General features: G+C 38.9%; 1 protein-coding gene across 1 annotated transcript in view; it reads right to left on the reverse strand.

The window, feature by feature from the left end:
* Nucleotides 1-3592: 3592 nt before the first annotated feature.
* The window catches only part of ZFAT (zinc finger and AT hook domain containing), a gene marked incomplete at its 3' end in the record, with an annotated part of 37863 nt that continues 19177 nt past the window's right edge, over nt 3593-22278 (reverse strand). The window contains exons 4-9 of the mRNA XM_008938770.1: nt 21315-21462; nt 19573-21041; nt 18180-18412; nt 10291-10378; nt 6385-6534; nt 3593-3766 (exon numbers count right to left, since the gene is read on the reverse strand). Coding sequence (XP_008937018.1) covers nt 3593-3766; nt 6385-6534; nt 10291-10378; nt 18180-18412; nt 19573-21041; nt 21315-21462 — 2262 coding nt within the window. The remainder of the gene's footprint in view (nt 3767-6384; nt 6535-10290; nt 10379-18179; nt 18413-19572; nt 21042-21314; nt 21463-22278) is intronic.

The raw sequence follows: 22278 nt of genomic DNA on the forward strand, positions 1-22278 counted from the left end.
CCTGATCTAGTGGGAGGTGTCCCTCCTGTCCCAAGGACTCGATTCTTAGGAGTCAAATACATATTTAAGTTTTCTTTGGTGCTTTTTTTCCACTGCAAGTTTTTTTGATGTATTTCTGATAGGGTATGACATGACCTATTATTTTTGCCACAAGATTTGTGTTTATGTGTTTAGCACTATTTTTCCAATAATGACTCAAACTATCATAAAAGAGTTTTCTGTACTACCTTAGCCTTGAATACAGGGAGAATAAAAAAAAAAGGTATAGAAAAAATGAAATTAGAATGGCAAATAATACAGAGGGTTTGTATTTCAGCCTTTCGATTCTGCTCACACAATTTTAAAACAATGGGCTCAAGCTGCTCCATCAACACCAGGCTGAATGATGCCCTTGCCTTGTTCATTGTGACACTTCATCCTTTCTCATCTAAATCTCTGCAGGAGCCCCAAGTGTCACATACAGTCACTCAAGGTAAGAGAAAGCACATACTGGGACTAGTTCACACTTTATGTGGTAGCTTACGTGCTGCTACCAAACACTAGGGATAATGGGTAGGTTTTCTGACCTGCTCTATAAATCTGCTGAGTTATATTTCTTTATTTCAATTGGGCATAAATTTTCTCAAAATGTGTGGACTTCTGTTTGACTTCTACTCTCTTGCATAAGTTGTTTCATAAAGTGGATCAGTGGAGGGGTAAAGACAATGAGTGCACATTTGCATAGACATTGCTCCTTCAGATACCAACCCAAAAATGACTGAAAGATTTAAGACAGTCTCTGTCTCTCAAGTATTTGGCAGACTGGAAGTCTGTGCTACAAGCAGGTCTTCTAAACAACATAATGCAATTAAATAGACTCAATGCAATTCATATATACTGCTTTGTGGAAAAAATATTACTTTAATTCATAGGTATCGCCCAAAGAAAAGTGTCACTTCAAGTTTCACAGACAAGAAGTTATACTTGAAATTTCTTTACACACCTGTGAGCTTTCTAGTCAGGCATCAATACTGAAGGAAATAGCAACCATAAAACTGAAGAACAAGAACTGGAATTTCACATAATGAAAACTGACACTCAGAACATTCAGTCTAAAACAAAGTCACTATTTTTAACAGAGGGCATGATTAATGACTATGACAATTTATTTAGAAATCAGATGGATGCTCTGTCACCTGAAGTCTTTAAATCACGTCTGCTTAGCCATTCCTAAAAAGATACACTACAATCCAGTGGACATATGATGCAAAATTACTAGAATAGGTTACGGCCCATACTCTGCAAAAGATCAGACTTTGTGATCATTGAGCTTTTGCTTTTGTCCCAAAGACATTTGGCTTCTTTCAGTTCTGGATCTTGCTGAAAAAAAAATGTTATAAGATTTTATACTGAATGTGAAAGCTTCCACAAAACACAGCTAATAAAAACCTTAAGACAATTTCTGATATCTTACTACAGTAATAAAAGTCATGTTTTCTGGTTTATTTCTAATCACAAACAGCAATAACCCCAGACTACAGAGGTGTTTTCTATCATGCCACTCCTGGGAAGCCTGTCTTCTAGAGAAGAATAAAGCAGACAGAAAACTACTTTATATTCCACTGGTTAAATTGACCTGGCAGAGCTGATATTTGAACAAAAACTGCCTGGCTTCCTAATTCAGGAAGACAAGACTCATAAATAGCAAAACATCTTTCAAATTCATTTATTTGTGAAACAACTGAAGAACACTAGAGGTGTGCTATTAAGATCCTCTGCAGTGCTGTGCTACAGAAAGGGACATGGGGCAAAGAGAAACTGTCAGCATTGAAGAGGCTGAAAGTCCCTGAGAAATCAGACACTACATTCCTGGTGGCAAATGTTATCTTATTTTTCACAAGTGTCCGAACTGCCTGAAGAGTTTAATGGGGTGGACTTAGTAAGGAAAACTGCTTAAGACTTCACAGGCAGAGAGTTTCCACTGGAGCCAATGGCAAAACGTGTTTTCCAAAGGTAAAGAGAATTTCCTGGAACACTTCTGGAAGTGTAACAAGCAAGGCAAAAGAGCATAAGCCTTGGATTTATTTGTACCAGTCAAAAAGGGAGGTGCATTAAAAAGGAACATGCAGTCACCTCAGCCTTTACAGAACATTATGATAGTCTGAAACCAGATAAAAAAGGCTCCTGGTAATAACATTGCCTCCAAAGTCAAGGTTTCAGCCTGACCTAGCAGCAAATGATAACAGCATATAGTTCCTTGCATGCAATTAAATGCTTAAAACCAATTTCACACTTTTAACCCAAATCCAGCCAAGGCTAGCTCCTGAACAGCTACAGTGCTATTCTTAACAGTGCCAAATTTCAAGGCAGCCTCATCTGATTGCAGTAATTACTCACACATATACATATTTTGTTCAAGAAACAGAACAAACTCACATGTAAAAATAAATTCAACTTTGCTGAATTTCACTATTTGGACATGCCAGATGGTGAAAACAAAACAGAGAGGTTTTGAAATGAAATCCCATGCAGGTACTTTTTTACAGCACTACAGAAAAAGACCATTTTTTTCTTTATAGTCTGATCATGCTTCAAATTTCCTTTTACTTCTAAATCACTTACAACCTGTCTCCTTCTCTCAGCCAGGAATCAGCTGCGAATTGCACTCGGTAAGTAAAATCTTGATTCTTGCATATGAAATTTAGATTTATGTGCAGCACCTGCTTGTTATTGACCAAATTATTTGAAAATATTAGAAAGTAATAACAAAAGTGATTTACTAACTCATGGCAGTACTACAGTAACTTTGGTAATATTGGAGTAACTACATACTTGCTATAATAGGTATCGTATCAATGTAAAAGGGATCATCTCATTTATACATACAGATAGGAGTCTACAAAAACTTCATATATATTCTGAAGATGCAACAGCATTGTGCACTTTCTGTGAAAGGATAATGCTAACGAATATACACAATTTTTAACAAGAATTTAAATTAAATGGCTAATAAAGAGTGCAATGGAGTTTCAGAAGGTTGGGTGAGGAACAAAGATCAAGCCATTGACTCATAATGAAGGTCTGTACAACTTCCTGGATTTGTATCTCACTTTTTCTGTTATCATCACAGAAATATTAAAATTAGGGCACTCATGCATGTGCCATGTGTGTGGCTACAGAGGATACAGGCTCAGGCTTGCCACTGGCTGACCCCACCTAGGGACACGTGGCTGCAGCAGCCTGGCCTCCACTGGGCTGTGAGATTCAGCAGCTCCTAACAATATTCTCACAGAAGCAACCAGTAAGGGACTTAACCACAGAACTATCTGTATTTTCACATTTCTGTTGAGATCAACAATTCTCTGTAAGAAAATAAAGGGATATAAAGCAACACAAAATTTCAGAAAAAAAATGAAGTATTCCAGAAATGTCCTCCTTTCACAGAAATCAATTTTGCAAAGTTTTGGGTCATGTCACAAATGTTGTCTCCCGGGAGTAAACAAAATTTCTAAGTAGCACTTAGTGTTCAATTGAAAAATGCTTAATAAGGTCCTATATAAAGCCAGTATTTATTGCCCTAAAATAAACTTGAATTGAATAAACGTGCACTTACCATCAGCAGTATGAAGGAGTTTGTGGCTCTTCAAAGTGCCTTTTGATTTAAACTTTTTCCCACACATATCACAAAGGTGTGTTTTCTCAGTGCTGTGACGATTCATATGGGCTTTCAAGTTACTCTTGCTGCGAGTGGCATACTCACAGAGAGAACATTTGAAGGGTTTGACACCTAAAAATATAAAAATGTAGTATGAAACAAACAAGCTGTACCATTTGATGAGAGGGTGGACATTTGCTTGCAAGAAATTTCAGATCATGTGAGCAACATAGACAATAAGGTCATCATTTTAAAATTTGGATCTGTTTTCAAATTTCATCTAGAGCTTCTGTGTGAATGATACTGAGCTCTTGACAGCATCATTTATCTTACTAAGGAGAGGTTCTTCAACAAGTTATTCTCAACAAGAATAAGTACAGAGTCCTGCACCTGGGCTGGAAGAATAAAGTGCACCAGTACAGGTTAGGAGAGCTAACCTCTACTGCTAGAGAGCAGCTCTGTGGAGAGGGACCTTGGAGTTCTGGTGGACAACAAGTTGCCCATGGGACAGCAGTGTGCCCTTGTGGCCAGGAGGGCCAATGGTCTCCTGGGCTGCTTGAAGAAAAGTGTCTGCAGAAGAACAAAGGAGGTCCTGCTCCCCCTCTACTCTGCCCTGGTGAGACCTCACCTGGAGTATTGTGTCCAGTTCTGGGCTCCCCGTTTCAAGAGGGACAGAGATCTACTGGAGAGAGTCCAGCGAAGGGCTACGAGTATGACTGGGGGACTGGAACACTGGCCTTATGAGGAGAGGCTGAGAGACCTGGGGCTTTTTAGTATGGAGAGGAGAAGATTTGGGGAGGAATCTAATTAATGTCTATAAATACATGAGGGCTGGGTGTCAAGAAGAAAGGGGTAATCTCTTCTCACTTATGCTCTGCAATAGGACACGGGGCAATGGTCACAAGCTGGAGCACAGGAAGTTCCACCTCAATATGAGGAAGAAGTTCTTTACTGTCAGGGTTCCAGAGCACTGGAACAGGCTCCCCAGGGAGGTTGTGGAGTCTCCTACCTTGGAGACTTTTACGACCTGTCTGGCTGCGTTCCTGTGTGACCTGCCCTGGACTAGATGGTCCTGCTCTGGCAGGGGGGCTGGACTTGAATGCCAGAGGTCCCTTCCAACCCCTGACATTCTGTGATCCTTCTGTCCATCCTTCATTTAAAAGAAGAATTCAGAGTGCCTAAATTGATGCCTATCTGGTGCACATATCCTCAAATCTTCCTCAAAAGTCTTCAGATAATTATCATTCTCCAGTTATTACAATAAGGAATGAAGAACCCACGTTTAAGTAGGACTGGTTCATTAGGTACTTAATATGTAAGCAGAAGTTAAATCTGCAACTCTTTTATTGTTAATTGGTGTCATATTTGCTAATGGCTCACACAGCAGTTTATTTTCTCCCTCTTCAGTAAGATGCAAGCATGTAAAATTTCACTTCTCCCAAAGAGTCCAAAGCATGTAATAGCGAGATGCACAGTATGATATCTAGCAGAAGGTCTACAAGAGCAAAGTAGAGAAAAGTAGAACAAAATTCTGTGAAATCTGAACTAGCAGAGTAGTTCAACAGTTTCATGAGGCTCTGGCAGTTTTAGAATGATTTTCATGACCTCAAAACTAGATTTACAAGCCTGAGGAATGATAGCCTATTTTAAGCAGACTTGATTGCACACTTTGATTTGGGAACAGATGTCTATTCACCTCCTTCTCCTGCTAGTGAGATGAGTTCCAAACTTTCTTAGCAGAATAAATAAAATGTACCTATGGAATACTCAAGTAATTGCTCTAAACCTGAAACTTTGGATTACTTCAGCTCCTTTACTGGACTGAAGGCTACCAGAGAGGATCACTACTATAGGACATGAGTAGGAAAGCTCATAGTTAAAGCATTCAAGCAAATCTGAAGTACTAGTATATAAATGTCTGAGCTATCTGCATGGGAACAAACTCTGTGGAACCAGAATACTGGCTTGAAAGTAACAAATCCCATTATCCCATTGGATAATTTAGCCAGAGAAATGGCTAAAGAATCCAAAACAATTCTCAAAACACCACAGGCAATCTGTTCCATAGATTATTTACTGATTGAAAAGCATATGAGTGGTCTTCCCCCTGCTATAAAAATAGACACACTTGGTAGACATGAGATTTTACTGGGCACAGATTTTAAGTTCAAGGGGTTTTTAACCTGTGTGTTGCCACATTACTGGAATTTCTCTCTAAAAAGTCGTAGATAAGCTTTATCTTATGGATTTTTCACTGGAGTTTATGTCCATGTCAGCTAGCTGCCATGCTCAGCATGATTTAACTAAAATACACTCAGAATTTATATATATACATCCAAGCAACTGGATTTCAATTGTTTTAGCAATAAGATTTCCATACCAAGTATTTTCAGATAAGTATGAAAGGACCATGAGAAGATACAGAAAATTACCTGTTTTAAGAGACTATGTTTTTAATTCACTCTTTCAAACTATTATACAATACTTTATAACTGTTTATGAAGGGGCTTTACTAAAAAATGAATCAGAAATGTATTAATCTTATGAAACATTTAAACTGTCTTTTCATGTTATGAGTGTGCAGTTCCACATGTGATATAGAAACTATTAAACTAATTTTTTAATCTTTACTGTAGCTTAAAGGTTTTGATTCAGGTATAGCAATAAATTTCAATTCTTTTTAATGTCAGTAAAGCTTTGTGGAATATAAAACTGATTATATGCCCAAGAGCTTAAAAGCAGAGTTTTACCTTCATGAGCCCAAATATGACGTTGAAGGTCTGATCCATTCTTCATAAAATAAAAATCACAGTAGGGACATTTCACAGCTCGTTTTCCAATAAGTCCTTTCAGCTGTACTCTTCTGCCAAGAATCTCAGAAATAGTAGTCATTGAAACCTCTGAGAGAAATGTAAAAGGTAGTAAAAACCAGGGCGTAAGGGAATCTGGTTTTTAAGTGATACTGAAGAGCTATATCCTGATCTGCTCCAACTTTTTCAAAGCTCTACCTTCCCTACTGCCACTCAGAAAAGACCTGAGCAAAGAACATAAAGACCTTTTTTTCCTTCAGGGCTTCTAGGATGTTCTGTCCTTTCTCTCCTGATCTGTGTACTCAATGTCCCCACTGCCTGGGTAAAAAGAAGCATTTTAAAATTTAAAAAAAACAACAACTTGGGTTTATGACTATCTTAGAAATCATTTTCCAAGTACCAACTTTACCAATAAGCTATTTTGGCACTTTTTCTTCAAAATTTTCTAGACTTGAAGATTTCACCCTAGATTTCCAGACATCAAGGACCTGAAGACAATTCCCTTCAGTCACAGCTATAATGGTCAGAATGCCTGATAATCAGGAACTTTAAAGGCAAAACCAGACTCATGGAATAAATACACTTGGAAGGGACCTCTAAGGTCCCCTACTCCAAGAAGGGCTAACCTGGAGTTCCACCTTCAAAGTTACATCAGATTGCTTGGGGTCATATCCAGCTCTGAATATATCCAAGGATGGAGATTCTACAGCCTCTCTTGATCCATTTGAGTGTTTGACCACCTTTACAAGCAAAATTCTTTTCCTAATTTCTCATCAGAAGCTCTTTGCTTCAACTCATGCCCCTTCACTGTACTGCTCCAAGAAGATACTGGCTGCTTTCTTTCTAATCTCCTGTTATAGACATCTGAAGACAGCAACTAAGTTTCTCCTGCTCGCCTTCACTTACTCAGGCTAAACATTCAACCTTCTCAGTTTTTCCTTCACACAATTTAAAGTGTTGGTTGTCACAGAGGAAAAGCTCAAAATAATGAAGTTTAAATGAACAGGTCCCAAGCACACATGACAAAAACATTGCCAAATGGTTTTAAAAAATAAATTCAATTACTCTCTATATTTCAGTTGTATAAGATGTTAAATACCACAACTCAGTGAAAGTACAGTACTCATGCAATTTAAACAATAAGACATGCACACAATTTTTTTTATTATGTCCAAAATCTTATAAAATTTGGAAGTACAGTCTAAACTCAGATTTTGATCAAATATGAACTAGTCATGAACCTAGTCTCCAAAGGAATGGTCCCAGAGTGGATTCAAAAATCCTGCCTGAACTCATATGCAGAAAGATAATAGAAAAGCCATAAACTGAGCAGAGTTATGTTCTAAAGGACCCAAAAAAGAAAACTACAGACACAAGTCTAAGCCCTCACCTGCCTTCTATGGCTTAGCTCCTTCATTCACGACTGCAGCCTAGTATGTCTGCTCAGTTGGGATCTATGAAAGATGATGCCTCGTGTCTCAGGACTGTTAACAAATACCACATTAAACCAGACAGTGGATGAACAGGTAGATAATTCTGAGAGCTGGGATGAGAATCCAAGACTCCTTCCATGTCAAGTGCCTGAATCATTTGGCTATAAAGCCAAGCTCTCTTATCTCTTTGGTTTGAAATACTGCTGTAGAAAAGTCTACAGAGATTTCCATCCCATTGCTTCACGGGACCAGAATTCAAGCCCTACTGTTTGCAATCCTAGAAAAGGAGTACTGTTTTGTTTCATACTCTCTACCTGACAAAATAGAAGAGATAAAAGAGGGGTCATGCTGCATGACATTAAGAAGGAATGGGAGCAGAGCTCCACAAATAGCATTTTCATGATAAATATGAAAGGGTTTCAGTTTATTTTTAATATGTTATTTTAAAATTAAATTCCTTTTAACAGCACTCATTTTTCCTTTCATTTTTATTCTTTTCCATTTACATTCTAAAAATAATTGCACTCAATTCCACTGCAGCACTTGATAGCTTATACCACCAGACTCCTTACATTTATTTGGCTTGTAATTAAGTATGTTGTACAAATAAAGGGTTTCCTTCTAATTATAAGGACAATAAGCACAGGAGAAAGATTTGTGCATTAATTCTCTTCCATACATTAACAGTGTTGTTGCATAACTACTGCAAAGGCATATCTTAGATGTACTATTTCTTTAGTACCAGGGAGGTATAGCTAATTAATCTGGTATTTTGCTTCTCAGTTCTCTTCACCTGTGATACACAAATTAAAAATGAATACACAAAATAATAGGTTGTGCTGATTTTATTTTTTAAACTTACCTCTATTCTAACTCAGAGTTAAAAGAACACACTTTCCTAGATAAAAAAAAGTACACTATACATTTAAGAGAATACAGATACCAAGTGTATTGTTTAAAAGTATTTAAATGCAGTTTAGCATGTCAGAGCTCCACTGTTAGCTGCTGTTTCTGGACTCCCAGACACAGTAGATACTACCAGTGTAGACCAATACAGGAACCAGTGGAGACCAAGAGCAAACTACAAGCACATAATGTACTGGTTCACAGATTTGGGGAGGCCTCCTGTACTGCCTGGCTGAGACAGCACAAAGGCTTCACAGGCACAGCTCTTGAGATTCAATGTCTATGCTTACTGGGTGACATACCTCCTGACTACAGTATGGCACAGAAGCCTTTTCTCATCTCACTTTGCTGCATCAGACATGTCCTCTGATGTATGACAAGCCCTCCAACCACACTGTTGTAGAGTGGTCTGCAAACAAAGAGGTTTGGTAACTAAAGAGCTAAAGTGGGAGTTAGTCTGAAATTAAAGTGAATGAAATAGTTTAAGACACGGGTCTGGCACTATCTAGTGGCAGTAGGAAACTACTGCTTTACCTGTTCTGCATTTCTGACAAAGACAAGAAAAGTTACATCATTTTAACTGGATTTTCTTTTTTTCCCCCACTCAGTTTGAGCATGGCCAGTATTTTCTTTCTAATGTCAGGTGATAAGTAACACTGTAGATACATTAATTAAAGTCTGCTGGCCAATGCAATTAACTCTTCCTCATCCACAGCAGCAGCTGCTCCTCCTACCCAACGTAACAGTGACACTGAGAAGGAAGGGATGGACACGCCGAGTTCCCACCAGTCAGATTTAACTCAGTCCCTGAAGCAGTCACTTGAGCACTTTGGGACTGAATTCCCCAGATTTGAGAACAGCACAGCACGCTGACTTACCACGTTCATTTTACATTGTGCTTGCACTGCTAAGTCAGGGCACTAGAGTGCAAGGTATAAACAGAGTTTGGATGGACTGCAGTGGTTAGCTCAGATTCAGCCAGGCTCCTCAGCTCTAGCTTAGCACTGGCCATACTACATGCCAGCTGGTTCCACTAAGAGCACTGCTGCAGTCTCAGCTGGCCCTGGAGGGAAAGCCCAGCAGCACACTGACAGCACCTGCAGGGTCAGCTCAGGGGCCTCTGCATTCTCATCAATGACCTGCACACAATGGAACGTGCAGTAAATAAATTTATGCACAGCCAATTTGAGTTTTGTGTTTCATGGTACAGGGTTTCTATATGTCTAGTGCCGAACTTCCCCATGCTTAATTTGAATCCAACTAGGTCCTCTTTGAGAAGTAAATTCTTTGCCAGATGAAGAGAGAACTCTTAGCACAATTACCCAACATTCCACACTACACAAGCTGGAACAATGTCTGCAAATCAAATACAATTCTTACTCTCAACTAGTTAAATTAGCCATAGACTCTTCACTTCCTTTGGAATATCACCACATTACACTGCTCACTCTAAACCTTTATCCATTATTTGCAAAATACTGAGAAATCTTCCTTAATTTTTTCTTACCAGGATGATTTGTCTTGATGTGAGATTTTATAAGTCGATCTTCAGAAAATGACTTCTTACACACAGGACAGGAGTAACTCTTTTTATCCTTAAACAAGCAAGCAAGAAAGAGAATGCATTATCCCTCCACTGGTGTAATCACTGTAGTCATTACCCCGTAATACATGGTTCTCAATAAAGTTATAATTGAAGGTTCAGTTCTTAAGGAAGAAATTAAGATATTTTTAGTGAAATCAGTGCAGGAGAAATATTACAAGCATTCTAAGCACATCATTAATTCTTATGAATGAGAGGCTCCATGTTACAGCACATGAGAATATGCACAATAAATGTAAGCATTATCTTCCGACTCTATTTAGAGAATCAAGAGTTGAAAGATCATACCACCTAACAGAAGAAAACATATTTGATGTGGGCAGTAATATTCAAAGCTTTTCCATTCTTTTCACAAGTCCACCCTTCTGAAACAGAAGGATCAGATCTCATTACTCTGAAGACTTCCCCCAGTGTGTGTATTTGCAATACTACTTAGCAGCCTGAAATTGAGCAGAAGAGTTAACAATGATAGATGCCATCACTTATCCAGAGTCTGCAATTCTAACTGCTTTATAAATATCCAATTATTTTACTATTTTGATTGAAAAACTTAAAGACTACTCTGGCTTAGTGTTACTGATGTTATAAAAGGTTTATCACCATCAAAAGAGGTTGAACTGGACAGTTTTGGTGCAATTTCTTCCTATATACAATTTTAGTGTGACTGTAATTTTGATGTTTTACTCCACATGAAAATGTATGATTTTTCTCCATTAACTGGTAAATTACCCAATTTAAAATAATCTTTGCTCCTTACTAAGTAAATTGAAGAGGTTGTTCTTTCCAGGGGCACCTGCTGACACCACAGATCGGACGCTCAATCAGATGAGGAGGTCATCTACTCACCTCTGCACTCACCAGGCTAACATAGGAGTGGATTATCCAAACAACAGATGGAGTGAAGTCTAGTTAGTCTTGACAAGCACACAGATAACATATTCCCTCACGGGAGATGTGTATCTATCAAACTACCAAGAGACCAGTGTAAAAGACGACCTGAAGCTATGGACCCGACATTTCACTAGTTATTGAACAACAGAAAACTTCCTGAAGACTGTGGAAGGAAGATTACTGTGTCAAGAAGAGAGACCCATGTGTTATGGAAGACAAATTTGGAGGTACCAGGAGAATAAGGGTCCTGGACTATAGCAGTTTCTGACCTGAGACCAAAGAGCATCTCTGACTAGCAAGGAAGAATGTACAAGAAGGTTATTACTGTCTATGTGCCCCAGCTATAGATCTCTACATGAACTTCTCTCTTAAAGGAAAAGCAAAAATTGATGGGTTTTCATGGTAATGGATGAACTGCAATATGATTAATATATTTGCATTCAGTATCATGCCTCTGAGAAAGAAATTCCTATGTTGAAGTACCTACAAGTTAAAACCAGAAGTAGCCCTAGAACTCATGGGCTGAAAGAGCAGTAAATAATTTCATGACAGCAGGATATGGGATATGAAGTTTTCATTGCTATTAACAAGGCAATGGCACAAGAAGAATTCTGTCTGTGCTGCGAGAAGCTGATTTGTTCCTGTGAGAAGATCTGCAGCAGGGCCTGGGACAGCAGCTTCTACAGTGTTATCACCTTGAGTAGAGCAAGGACAGTATCTTGCTACGATGGAGTTGAAGCACTCACCATCTTGAGCCCTGAGAATCCCCAGTGAAGAAGCAACAGCAGAGAACACTAGCTGGTTTTCAGAAGAAGGGATTCAAGGAGCCTGCAACGCTGACAAAATCTTCTTGAGAAGAAGCTGGTCATTTGTGGAATTACAGTTTCTCAAATGATAGAATCTATTATCCCTAAACTGGCTACTGCTGATTTTTTAATTCTAACTGAACACATTATTCAGAGGAAAACTGCTAGATTAATTGTAATAAAACTCTATAGTAATATTTGCATCTCTTCAGACTGGACTGCAGGATCACATTCATAATTTGGTACATACAAGAGAAACATAAGGACAGTATCATTTAGGGACTGATGAGGGGTCAACTGAAATTTGTTGACAGATCCCAGTCTGTTCCTCAAACTTGCTATGGAACCTGCTTCAAAATATACAATAAATGAAGAAAAATAAAGTATACTTTGAAGGTACAGTTGGGTGTTTCTGATCTTTAATACTCATTGTATTAAGTATTTCTCACTGTGCTTGGAATACTAAGGCAAATATACCTTGTGGTTTCATAATGTTCAAGAAGAAATAAAAAAAAAAACCCCAACACTCCACACATACACTACTTTACTTAAAGTGCTGTAATTGTGACAGCTTTCAGCTTTACATTCACTAATACTCTTCAGGAAGGCAAGGGTATAAGCCTAAGCCTGAGGGGGAAAACAGCATCAGTAAATGCACCCAGAGCTATAGAACAGTGTGGAAGTACAGGCACCAAGAACATAACTTTCCACAGGACAACGGTAATAATTTTTTTTTTTTCAATAACAAAATAATCCAAACAGCTTTCCTCATGCAGCTACAAAGTTAACGATACCAAGTTCTGCAGTAAATGATCTTCAAAAGGGTCTCTTTTGTTGTGTAGCAAAAATACTGTGCTTCTGAGCAGAGAGTCCCTTCAATGTGTATCTGTCAAGCTCCAGTGCCTTGCACAAAGCATCCAGCTAAAGCCAAACCTTCCACTGTTGTTCATCCAGGTCAGTGCCACAGAATTTTGCAGCTTTATGTTATTAGTTTTGACTGTTTAAATGTACTTCTGTCACTGCACTGAGAGCTTGTGGCAGTGCCTGTCCTTCAGTGTAATCCCATCACACTCAGAACCAGCCCTTAAGAAATCCTGTCACAAACAAAGTGTTTCAGAGCACTCGGGTCACAACACAGAGCCTCACAGAAGGTCTCCCCCACCACAGCTCTGGCTCTTCAGAGTCACAGGTGAAGTCTTCACCTTGTCATAGGTTGCAGTAAGAACTTCAGTACATTCTCAGCATGCAAGGCTTCCTCTGGTAAGAACAAAAGTTGTTTATCCTGTGCCTTATCAGAGCTACTGCCTTCTAAATACCTTTGAGGGTTCTTTTTTGAAGGACACAAACAGAAGCAAAGTATCAGGAGAGTTGAATCTACTTTTATTAGAGACCAGCTGCACAGTCCAATCAGCTACTTAAATTTCAAAGTCACTTCCACACTTCCTGAGATTAACATCACCTTATTAACCGATTTAAGAAAACGCAAGAAACTTAAATTTATTTTTTTTTTAAAGCTTTCTGACTGAAAGTACTGTTCACATGCCACAAAGCAGGAACAAATTAGGTCCATATATATTCTTAAACCTAGTGAAAAGATTAGTCTAATACAAACACAGAACTTTCTTGTTTATGCTATGTTTCATTATAAAATAAGGCCATTTACATGGAAATCACAATGCCCTTCTCTTGATGTAAATGAATTAAAATTGTGCTGAGCAAGCATCAGCTATACTGCATTAGCAATTTAGAGCTCTCTGAAGGAATTTTGTTTCTCAACGGCATGTGTTTCATGATAATCCAAGGGGGAGGTGTTGTAATACATAGTCATGAAAGGAAAAATGAAAAGCCTCTGTATATGTAGTCCCCTCCCTTTAGCAGCAGTGGCATGATTTTATGACCAAGAAATAAAACAAATCTCTACTAAATATTGGTAGTCTGAGAACACTGCCAGCAGAAGCTCCCACAGCTCGAGTAACACTACATTTGATTGGATAATTTTGGAGAGGAATAGCAAGCCAAAGCCTGCCTGCTCCTGCCTCTACTCAGACCAACAGAAATTTAATTTCTAATGTCTATGGGAACAGAATTAGGCCCCTGAGTTACATTTCTGAGGAGTGAAGATGTCCAGAGATCTTCATCACAGTTGTGATGATGTTCAAATCAAAATTTTCATGGAGGATTCCCAAATTAAGCTGATGTCCTATTAAAATGCAACTTAGCTGGAAGGATCTGAGGTACCCAGGAGGCAGCTGTGTGAAGGAGGCTGCAGAAAAATTTGCAAGTGGTTAGACAGACTTTTATAAGTCTGGCAAGCAGCAGGAGACAAGCACCTGGCATACAGTACTGCTTGTGCATTTTTTGGGTGAAATAACTACTAACAAGGAATGGCTAGCTGACATTCATTATGGGAGTAAGGACTAAGGACAAAGCCCATTTTGCAACTGAGTGCCTGATCATTACATCACAGATTTTTTGGGTTAATTCCTTCCTTTTCCATGTACCTTCCATTCTTGACTACACAGAGGCACTGCTCAAGGGGCACAGGTATCAGTCAGGGCAGTGATGGTCTGAAAATGAACAATCCTCAGGAAGGGGAAATGAGCAATCTGAGCTCAGGTATCTCACTTCCCACTGAGAGCTCTACCTGCACTATGACACACCAGCACTAGTGCAGGAAGTTCAGCATCATAATGGAACTTCTAAGCATCCTTCCAAAGACAAGAATCATTTATATCCCAAAATGTACATGAAAGGAGATACAGGCATCTAAGAGGAAGAGGTGGTTCTGGGTCTGAACTGCAGTTTTGTAGAGGTGCTTATCTTGCAGTATCCATTACAAATACAGATTTTAAATAATTCCAGAGACAAACCTCTCTGTGATGTTTAACTACTCAGCATACTGAGCACTGTAAAACCCACAGGAGGTTGCAAACAAACTCTGGTACCTACGTCAGCATTGCTTAGTTCCACACCTGGTCCCCAATGTTACCACTAGCTCACTCACAACGAAAATCATCCTAAAGTCATTATGACCTGCCCATCCCTTCCTGAGGTGCTATGACACTGAAGTCATTCACATGTGCCAGGATTTGAACTCCTAAAGAGCCCCATAAATGCCAAGAATTGTGGAAAAAAAACCTGAAAGCCTTAGAGATAAAAGATGGGTACTGAAAATCAGAGAATATATGTACAATTTTGGGGTTGAATCAAGCTGAGCCTCATTTCTCAGACTTAAAAGTCTTCCCTGTAACAAAGTGTAGCAAATACAGAGGCAAGAGGCAGCACAAACACATTCCCCATCATCATCCCCAGGAAACAAGCAATCCCAAATTCAGTGTGAGACCTGGATGGTGCGCAGAGAATAAGAGAGGAGGCTATACACTGAGTGACAGGGATGAACAGTAAGCTGCTTCTTAATAACCATCCTTTATCCTGCTCACCAAATGTTAGTGGGATCCAGTTGAAAAGCAGCCAGCAACAATGTAACAAAAGAGATGCATTCACACAAGCAACTGAACTGAGGTTTTGGTATCCTCTATCTCCAGGGAAGCTTTCATTTTAGTATTTATTAAGAATTGATTTTGCAAACTAAAATTAACATTGAAGTAGCTTTCCACATTTAACAGTGCATAGTTTAAAGTACTATATTTTGAAATGAGGAGCCCTGTTCAGTAAGGTATGCATTAAAGGAATATACTGACCACTGGGAACAAAGGACAACACGAAAACTGCCAAATTTAGTTACCAAGTAAATTCTAATACATGAATTTTTCAACCATTTAACTACCTAAATATACTTGACAGCAAGCATCAGTAAGCACACTTCTGAAATATCTCACTGTCACACTGGCTTTAATTATGAAATGCATTTTCTCAGTTCTATTTAGTATGATAAAAATTATTTTCCTGGTGGGAGCTGTTGGACACTCATCACACTTGAAAACCACATACTTACATAAGGACACAGGATATCTAACTTTAGGGTCTTTTTTCTTAAATAGTCTTGGATATCCTTTACACAGATTTCTGCCATCAGACAGACATCATAAACATTAGAAATTCAAAAGCAGCCTATAAGAATGTCCATTATGTGAGCTGTCTGAGTATCTGATAGCAACTTCAGATTCTGTTTAAACTATCTATAGAACCAAGGAAGAAAATGGGGAAAAGTGTTCCCTTTTGTGTCAACCTGTTTTGTTTTATTTCTTAAATAATATAAAAGACTACAACTTAACAAGAGTAGGAGATGAAGTGTTATGGTCTGTTACAAAAACCTTTAAAGTAACTTTAGCTGTTGGAAATGGTGGCCAAGAGCCTACCTGCTGACTGCAGAAGGTGACCTGCAGCCACAAGGCACTGCATGTTAACAGCTTTTTAAGTAGCTACACAGAAATAGTCCACATCTGGGGAAAAATCAACATGAATCCTTAATTCAAGAATCACATTTCACTAGTAAAAGAAAGTGTAACAACAATGGTTATCACAGTGCTTCAAGTGAGTTGTGATGTTGCTTACTCATGTGACTAGGAGGAATTTATCATATATGGTGCATTTTATCAAGGGTTTTTAAGATTAATTTATGAGACAATGCCAGCAAAACCCATGATGTTTCAAAAAGAATGAAGAAAGGCCCATCTGTGTGAATATTTCTTTTTTCTTAAAGGACAGAAGAATTAAGTGTTGAAGTTAAACAACTAGTATTTTCTCCTCTGCTGGAATAAGAATAAAAATAAATTCAGGAGATGGGTAAATCACTTTTTGGAGGTATTTCACTACATAAATATTAAAAACGTAATTTGCATGCATATCAAACATTTTATGGAGCCCTAAACTGTACTTTATTCAATACTAAGACTTTCATACAAAATCATATGAGGCAATATATTCCACCTAAGCACTCCACATGGCCTTCAAGAAAGACTCAAGCCAAAAGTGGACTAAATTCATTATTCTGTGAGAGTGGGCACTTGCCAAACACCCTTTTCCAGAGGTCAATCTGGAATAGGAAGCAACTTATTTCTGTTTATACACTGTAGGAGTGTTTACACATTATAACTTCACTGGGCACACACAGGTCTAGAATGTTCCAGGTCAACTACACCTTGCAAGCAGAAAGGATTGTGCCACATGGTAGGAAAAGAAGTCCACGGTACACACACCTTTTCTGACAATACCTTCATCTATTGGGGCCACTGAAGCAAAACAACAAAACGACAAGAAAAAGCTGAGCAACACTGATGTAAAGAAAAAAAAATTGGCTTTTCTCAATCTTCCAAGAAAGCATGCAAATACTTTCAATTCTAAAAAAGCACTTTAATCAACAATGAGGAATAAAAATCTCATTCCTTAGTTTGAAACTGTTTCTTATTTTGAATACCATAATACATTTTTAAAACCACACTTCTGAAACAAATGCAAGCAAAACTGATGTAGAAAACATCTGTCCTCAAAAGATCATTCATGTGATGATGCTGGGCCAGAGCAAGATCATGAAGCAGTGTCTTGCAGAGTCTCACAGACAACAACGTACCAGGGCACGCTGAAGAAGCAGACCAGACCTATTTTTAGCAACCAGAGCTGGATTCTTACTGTATAAAATAGGAGCCTTAAAATATGATCTCTTCATCTTTGTAACCACAACAGAAGATGTTCAAAGAGAGTGGATGCAACTAGTTGGAGCAATTAGGCAAAAAAAAAATATTATATTTTCAATATGCTTAAGCTTCTGCCTCCAGTGATTGAGAGAGGAACATACTCATTTTACCACAGTCATCTGTTCATGGAGGAAAGGACTTAGATCCACAGATTGAAGTAAAGTAACAATAACACCAGACTTCATTTTACTCTCTCAAACCCCAAAGAATCTGAGAATACTGGGAAAACCAAAGGGAAAAAATGGATACAGACATACTATATTGAAAACTAGTACAAGAGGGACCCTACATCTAGTTGCTGTCATACATGTGGTCCCTGCACAGAAGTATGCAGAGAGTGAGCGGGTTAAGAACTAAGTCTTCAAATATTGCCACAAATTCCAAATCACTGTGATGATGACACTGAATGTAGACAGACATAACATTCTGGTTTGTCACTTACCAGTTCCGTGTGAACTTTAAGATGTGCCTGGAGCTTGTATTTGTCTGGGGTGGAGTAGTCACAATGTTCCGTGGGGCATTTCAGCAAAATGTTGCTGTGTTTCTGAACGACGTGACGCTTGAGGCAGTTCTTGGTGATGGAGGAGTAATTACACTGGGAGCAGTAGTACAAATGTTCCCGAGTGTGCGTGCGAACGTGCATGTCATAGTGCACCTGGTACCAAAACAGCTTCCCTGAAAATAAAAACAGACAGGGAGAAACACATTTCTGAACAATTATTAGCACAAGTTCCAATACACACCAATTTTCTTTCAGGGCAAAACACACTGTTTGAATCCTGTCCCTGCTGCCTTTAATGACAAAATAGTTCTAAAGGCCCTTCAGCTACTGAAAATATGTTTACAAAACCCACTTTTGTCTGAAAAAGATTGTGTCATGTGTTCCAAAACAGCTTAACAAGGGCAACATTAATATATATCAATGATCTTTTTTCTTAATGAGACAGCTCTCCTATACAAAAAATCTGAATGTAGTTGTATTCTAAAAGGGATTGTCAAAGTCTTTTGTGTTACTTTCTTTTGTGCTATTCCTTCTTAAAAGTCTTTCTGACATAATAGCACCAAAAAGTGCATAGCAATTTATGTAATGTACAATGTTATGGTGTTATTTTTCAAACTTTGATTCCTTTCCCTTCTCGAGAATGAAGACTACAAGATAAATCCCAAACTGTTTCCTTTCCAGTTATGTAAACACAAAAAAGGTCGGTTGGAATAAAGGGGAATAGGATGTTATTCCCACTTTCATTAATTAAAAAAAAATAATTACAATGAGAATAGTCTTGATCTGATACTGTGCAGTGAAAATTTTCATCTCAAAAAAACCTGGTTCAGAACAAGTCACAAAAATATGCCAGTATATAGGTATCTGTTCTATGGAATGTATACTATCATACATCCTCTCCTAGCAGATGAAAAAGAATCCAAATTTTATACTAAGCTGATAATGAAGGTTAAGCATTAAAGCATGGACTAACTAATGCTGATCACATGTCTAAATCTGCTGTGCTTGGCTTGAAACTTAGGAGTTGGGGAAAGGTGTATCAACAGAAATAATCTAATTCTATCAAATTTCACATCAACAGAAAATTAAGCCTAGCAAAGCATCGTGTTGCTATATTCTGCTTGTGGATTTCTGAGGAGATTTTAGTCATTTCACACTGTTCATACAACAAAAAGTAAATTTTGCCAGACCCCAGAATTCATACTGAACTACAAAATTAATACTGCTACAAAGATAGATAAATACATCAAGCACTATAAAACAGAGCAGGACAGAGATGGCCCACTACAAAACATTTAAAAATCCAAACAAACATAATTCTACTGCTCCTTACCACAATATTCACATTCTAAGTCTCCATAAACCTTCCTTATCCTCTCACACAACTCTGTGTTCATTTGTCTCTTCTGCAAGCTATCCAAGATCTGCATAAAGGCCACAGCTCCACTCCCACTGTCTGAGGTAGCTCCACTAGAAGAGGCTGCCTGTGGACTGGTAGCTGCATTAGCTTCTGGTGCTGGCGAAGTGCTCGTGGTTTCTGCTGAATTTTGAACTGGCAGATTGCTTGTTTCTGATTCACTAGAAGGAACAGATTCATTCCTCTCTTCAGAGATTGAAAGGTTCTCAGTCATTGGATTGTTCTCACTTGGATTTAAACTTTTGTCTTCAGAGAGCAAAAGCTGAATTTCTTCACCCTGCTCATTTACAGAATTGCAGTCATTAACTCGCTCTTCACTTGCAGGAGGAACTTTTAATTCATCAGGACCAGAAGTACCATTTTTCAGCAGAAAGCAATCTGAGGCTCCACAGGACTCAATGTTTGGGACTGCTATGTCTGTTGTCTCACACAGTGTCTCTGTTACATTCTCCACTAGAGGATTTTCAAACTCCATGGAAGGAACCATGTCAATCTTCAAGTCCCCGTTCTGCTGACCGTTCTGGTTTAGCTCTGCAGCTGCTGACGCAGCTTTACAAGGAGGTGGCTGTGGCAGGTTAACAGCATCAGCACTCGTGACAGTCAGGTCATCTGTGCTTTGTGCCAGCTGTTCACCAAGGGCTTCTGGCTGGATATCCCCTCCTGGCTCAAGCAGGCAGAAACTCTGGTTGATAGAACTGGTAAAAACAGAATCTTCCTGCAAATCCGCATGCGCGTCTTTGATATGGGCACGGAGCCTTACAGAACTGACAAACTTCCTCAGGCACACGGAACACACGTACACGAACGGATGCTTTCGGACGTGAAGCTCAAGGGCTTGGTACTTGGTGGCCCCGTGACCACAGAGCTCACAGGCAAAGGGCCTTTCGTCGCCGTGAACGAGCATGTGCCGGTCCCGGTCGAGCTCGTTTTTGAACTTGCGCTCGCAGATCTGGCAGTCGTAGAGCAGCTGCCGTTTGCCCTCGCGGGTCATCAGCCGAAGCTCGTCAAACACATCCTTCACCTTCTTGTCCTGCAGGTCATGCGTCTCCTTGATGTGCTTGATCAGATTTTTAACATCTGAGTATTTCTTTTTGCAGAAGCGACAATGCTGCTTGATTTTCTTATGGACTCTCTCGACGTGGACTTTGAGGTGGCCCTTGCTGAGGCACGTGAAGGTGCAATAGTCGCAGCTGAACTTCTCCCCCGTGTGCTTCCTCAGGTGAACGTTCAGGTTGGCTTTGATGGCACTGGCGTAGCTGCAGTGGGAACACTTGTAAGGCTTTTCATTGGTGTGGATCCTCAAATGGGCTTGGAGGGAGTGTTTAAATTTGAACACCTTGTTACAGTATTCACACGTGAAAATCTTCAGCTGCGTTGGACCCAACCTAAAAAAAAAGACAAACCAGTTATGTTTACAATGTTGACACTTGGTGAACGTAATATGTAAAAATTTCCCTAGATATTCATAATGGACAGAAATATTTATTTTAAAAAGGTATTCTCCACAAGCGTTTAGAACTCTGCAACTCATGTGGAGATTATTTTAAGCTCTTTCTTTATTTAAAAGGCTCAGGAAATATTTCAGCTTCACAGAAATTGATAGGGAAGGATTTTATTCACATTCTGCAAGAATACAAATTTAAGTTCTTCAAAATTACCTGCTTGATTTCATTGCCTGTTCATACGGGGTTTGCTGAATGGCATATTCTTGATACCCTCTTCGTTGTGATGGGTCTTGAACTGTTGCCTCTGGAGTGGGTTCACTTTCTTGGGGAGCAGCCTCAACGGGAACAATTTTTGTGGCTCCTAAAAGCAAAACCAAAAAATGTTCATTCAAAACGTCATATTAAAGCATGCATTGTCTATAACATACAAGCATAAACAAAACATTACACTCTGTCATCATTAGTTCAGCTACTTTAGTTTCTGTTGTTAAATTCATGTGCACAAAATGATGGATACACTTCCAGAAGACACCACTACTTACACCATAGATCTGCTTAAAAACCACACCAGGACTATTGGTTCTGAGGGCTCTTCATGGTGCTTGATACATATGAGTGTGAGATCCTACAGCCAAATACCCTCAGCCTGAAAAAAACTATAACTTCAAAATTAAATTTTTATTTTTATGTTTCCTTCTCATGCTACATCCCTTGAAAGCTTCAGCCAAGCTGTTTAATCAGTTCCACAAATAAGACTGGGAAAAATTCCCTGTTTAGTCTATACTTAAAAGTCTGCACATCTTTTCCTTAAACACATCTTTTACTGCTTTTATTTTGGGGCATGCTGCCACCCCCTCAGAATAAAGTAATACGTTCCATGTGCACTTCTCTAAGTCCTTTAGAAGCAGGAATAAAGGGGCTCAACCAAATGCAACAGCATCTAATTCTGTCCCTCAGACCTTTATAGTTAGCTGAGGCAAAATTAAGCATATTTTGACATGTGATTGAGTTGGCATCGTTTAGCTGGGTGTTCTTTATTTTCTGAACAGGGGCAATAAAAGCTGCACCCATAGCACCCCATTATACATCCCTACTTAGCACTGGAGGTATTGAAAATCCATATAAATATTAATTACACTAGGAAAGCAATGCTGGAGAGAAGGGAGAAAAACAGAGA

The sequence above is a fragment of the Merops nubicus genome, unplaced genomic scaffold (genome assembly GCF_000691845.1).
Source record: "Merops nubicus isolate BGI_N331 unplaced genomic scaffold, ASM69184v1 scaffold15614, whole genome shotgun sequence".
NCBI lineage: Eukaryota > Metazoa > Chordata > Aves > Coraciiformes > Meropidae > Merops > Merops nubicus.